Consider the following 3567-nt stretch of genomic DNA (forward strand, 5'->3'; position numbering starts at 1 on the left):
CCCCATTGCCCCTCACTCCAGAATTGATGATGACTACTCAGCTAATTCCCATTCATAGCAGTGGAGGAGCAGCTGGTGGGGAGAGAGGCACCTTGCTCAGCCTTCTCCTTTGAAAGGTCAAGGCTGGAAGCCCCATAGTGAATGGGCTGGGGCTCTGGGGCTCAGGCGGATCCTGGGCAGCTGAGGGATTGCCATGAGTAATGCCCACAGGCTTGGCCTGGGCACAGGGCTGGGCTGAAGCCTCCAGAAATGGAGGAATGACTGGGCTCATCAACAGGCAGCAGCCACATCTTGAGGCCTGGCCTTCACACTCTGGGAGGCCTTTGGCTGGAGGTTATAACAAAAGGGCCCATGGGCAGGGGTAGGTGTGAAGGGCCGAGCTAGCTGAGACTTGGATTCCCAGGTGCCTTGGCTCTGGCCTGATACTGAGAGCAACATTGACATGGTGAGAGGAGATATGCAACAGACTGCCTGCCCAAATGGATGGCTAGAAGGCCCATCCAACTGGCTAGGACTTATCCAGGCATGGCCAGGCCCCACTGGGAGAGGACAGGGAGCCCAGGCAGACCAGTCGTAGTTACTGGAGGTTCAGTATAGAGAGATAGGGACTGTCTCGGCCCCATTCTTCCTCCTCCTCTTCTTCATCTGAATCTTCTTGCTGGGCCTGAGCTCATCAGACTCCATATAGCCTTGGGTCAGGTGAGAATTGGAGAGCTCCAGCTCCAGGGTCTCAGTAGTGTCAAGGGAGCGGCTCCTCCTGCTGAGGGCCATGGCAGCAGGTGGAGGACGAGGGTGCATGCCAGGTAGTCCAAGTATCGAGGGAGACTGCTCACACCCAGGGTAGCCTTGGTAGAATCGCGCTGCGTAGTTGTTGAAGGCATGTTTCTGGTAGTAGCCCAGTTCAAAAGCTTCAAGGAGGCTGCAAGGTCTTCATCATTGTGGAACTCAGGATTTTCTTCACACTTGCCTTCCCCATCCCGTTCCACATCAGCGATATCAAAGGTCACCATGGGAGGCGCTCAGGAAGGGTTTTGAGTGAAGGATGAATCAGAGTCAGAGCTGCGAAGACTGCTGGAGAAGAGGTTCCCATTGCTGTGAACTCCACGAGGGCCTGAGAGAAACTCACAGTAGCATTCCCTTCCTTCTCAACATCCTCTTCCTCTGGCTCTCAGGAGGTGAATAAGTAGGTAGGCCCTCCTGGGAGATCCTCCAAAATTTGCTTCTTGCATGTCTGGCTCAAACATAGCGTCACTCTGGAAGAGTTGCATCAGGCAAGTACTTTGATCTTTCTTGGAGCAGGTTCCCTCAAAACGCTTCTCCAAAGGACGGAAGTCCCTCCAGTCTGGCTCGCTGCTTGCAGTGGCAGGGAAAGCTGATGTGGTTCCTCTGTGGGAAGTCTGAGAGGTCCCTGATGCCCCTTCCACCAGACCCATCACTGATGGGCCTAAAGGCCTCATTTGATACTCTATGATGGGCTTCTCCTGCCGCACCTGTGTCTCTCGGACTTGAGCCTCTCGACCACAGACCTCTTGGCCACAGGCCTCCCTGGCGTAGGCTCTCGAGGTCGGGCCTCTCTGACATAAGCTTCCGGGTGTGGGGCTCTCGAGCATGGGCCTCTCTGGTGTGAGCCTCTTGGGCACATGCTTCCCGGGCCTCTCGCTGCTCCCGCTGTAGCTCCCAATATAGCAACTGTTTCTGGATGGCCACTAGCCGTTCTTCCTCTGTCTCCATTGCTCAGGTGGCCGAGGGGAAGAAAAGGGCTCAAGATTCAAGAAGGGGTCAAACATCTCAGAGCTGTGACCATGGAGGTCATAAAGGCAGTCATCCCCAGGTGGGAGTTCTCAGACTATCATCTGGCTCATAGAACTCATAGAGGGCATCACCACTATAGCTGTCTCGGGGCAAGCAATCCCTACGGACAAGCCCCAGGGCCTCACCTGAATCATCCTCAAGTCCTGGTGTAGTGGAGTCATAATAACCCTCATCACTATTGGGGGCGGACTCTTGCTGATCACTCTGAGGAGTCAAAAGTTCCCAGGGGCTGAGCCAGGATAAGACCTAACTGGGTCAAGAAGCATGTAGCCAAGATGGCCTGGGGATGTGGTGGGATGGTAGCCTGGATTTAGTATGGGCCTTGGGTACATCTGGGAACTTGCCCACAGATACTCTAAATCATCATCTTCTTCCTCCTTGACTTCTCCCTCCTCTCTAATTCCACCTCCTCTTCCTCTTCTTCCTCATCATCATCATCAGGCAAGGCCATCTCTTCGCCCCTCCTTGGTAGGTTACCAAGCAGGAACTTCGTTTGGTTCCATCTCGGTTGGCCTCTGGCCTCCAAGGCCATGCTATCTGTCATACTATCCATATCCTGTTCTGCTATTATGTCACCACAACCTGTCAGTGAGTCAAAACTCTTCAGAGATGTGACATCCCCAAAGAGGAGGCTCAGCTGGTCCCTAAAGGGCCACTGGGTGGATTTACCTCTCCTGCCACAAGCTTCTCCCCTGTTTCTGGACTATGCAGCTCCTCTGGACCACTGGCTTCAGGGGCAGGTTTGGGCTGCAAGAGTGCTGAGACAAAGGTCTCCAAGGTTTTTTCTGGATCTTTAAAGGCTGCTTTCTCAGTGGCTGCCAGAGAAGTCTCTGATATTGAAGAAACTTTTGGCCCAGGGACATCTTGGGATTTGGCATTTTCTTTTCTTGGGGCTTGGAAGACCTCATCAGTGTGCGACAGAAGGGCTGAGCTCACGTACTCATGAGGCCTGGCCCTGATCCCCTCAGACTCCTTGGTCCTGGATTGCTTTGTTCAGGCCCAGAGACCTTGCTCTTCCGGTGACCCGGATACTACTGAAAAAACCTTTCAGGCCTTTTTTTGGCTTGGGCACAAAGTGAGCCTTCTCAGCCCCAGCTTTCTCTGTGGCTCCAGCCACAGACCTCTTGCATCTGGAGTCTGTCTCCAAAGACCCATGGACACTCTGAGAGCTGGGAAGTCGTGATGACTCAGGCAAAGGTAAGGAGAGGCCAGTTCCTTCACTGACAATGTCTTCAGGGTCATGGACTGCTTCACTCAGGCCATCGTGGGTCTTGCTCTTGCTAAGACCCTTCTTAGAACTGCCTTTCCCAGAACCTTTGCTTCGTCCCCCTCCAAAGAAACTAGGCAGGGTACAGATGCCCTTCTTGCCACCAAAGAGTTTCATGGCAGTTTTCTTCAGCCTACCTGGACCAGATGAGGGTGGCTCTGATGCGGGCCTTTCTGTTGTCTCAGAGGCCTTGTTTTTGGCCCCTTTCTCTGTCCCTTGATCCTGGGTATCCATAGAGACTCTTGTTCTCTTGGCCTGAGCAGCTTCATCCTTTTGGGTCTCCATGATGATGGGGAAAACTCAGGTGTATTCAGCTAAAAAATGCAGCCTTTTGGCTTCTCGGCACTGTTATAACATCATCAGTCAGGAAGCATCACAGCTGGGGCTGAAGATAAGAGAGACAAAGAGAGATAGTACTGGTGAGCAAGCATCCAGGCTGGGTTTGTTTTCACAGGTGTCTGTGGTTTCAGGCTTGAATTGAACCACAA

General features: G+C 53.2%; 1 protein-coding gene across 1 annotated transcript; it reads right to left on the minus strand.

Moving 5' to 3' along the window:
- Positions 1–41: 41 nt before the first annotated feature.
- On the minus strand, positions 42–3567 carry LOC102176871 (APC membrane recruitment protein 1). The gene is given in 21 exon segments (XM_018044056.1): positions 42–160; positions 163–230; positions 232–284; positions 286–581; positions 584–604; positions 607–669; positions 672–917; positions 920–1093; positions 1096–1167; positions 1170–1190; positions 1193–1559; positions 1561–1736; positions 1739–1836; positions 1838–2033; positions 2036–2194; positions 2197–2274; positions 2277–2326; positions 2328–2457; positions 2460–2789; positions 2792–2836; positions 2839–3567. Coding segments are annotated over 21 exon segments (3288 nt in total). The 5' UTR covers positions 3365–3567.

Source organism: Capra hircus, assembly GCF_001704415.2.
Source record: "Capra hircus breed San Clemente chromosome X unlocalized genomic scaffold, ASM170441v1, whole genome shotgun sequence".
In the NCBI taxonomy this organism is placed as follows: Eukaryota; Metazoa; Chordata; class Mammalia; order Artiodactyla; family Bovidae; genus Capra; species Capra hircus.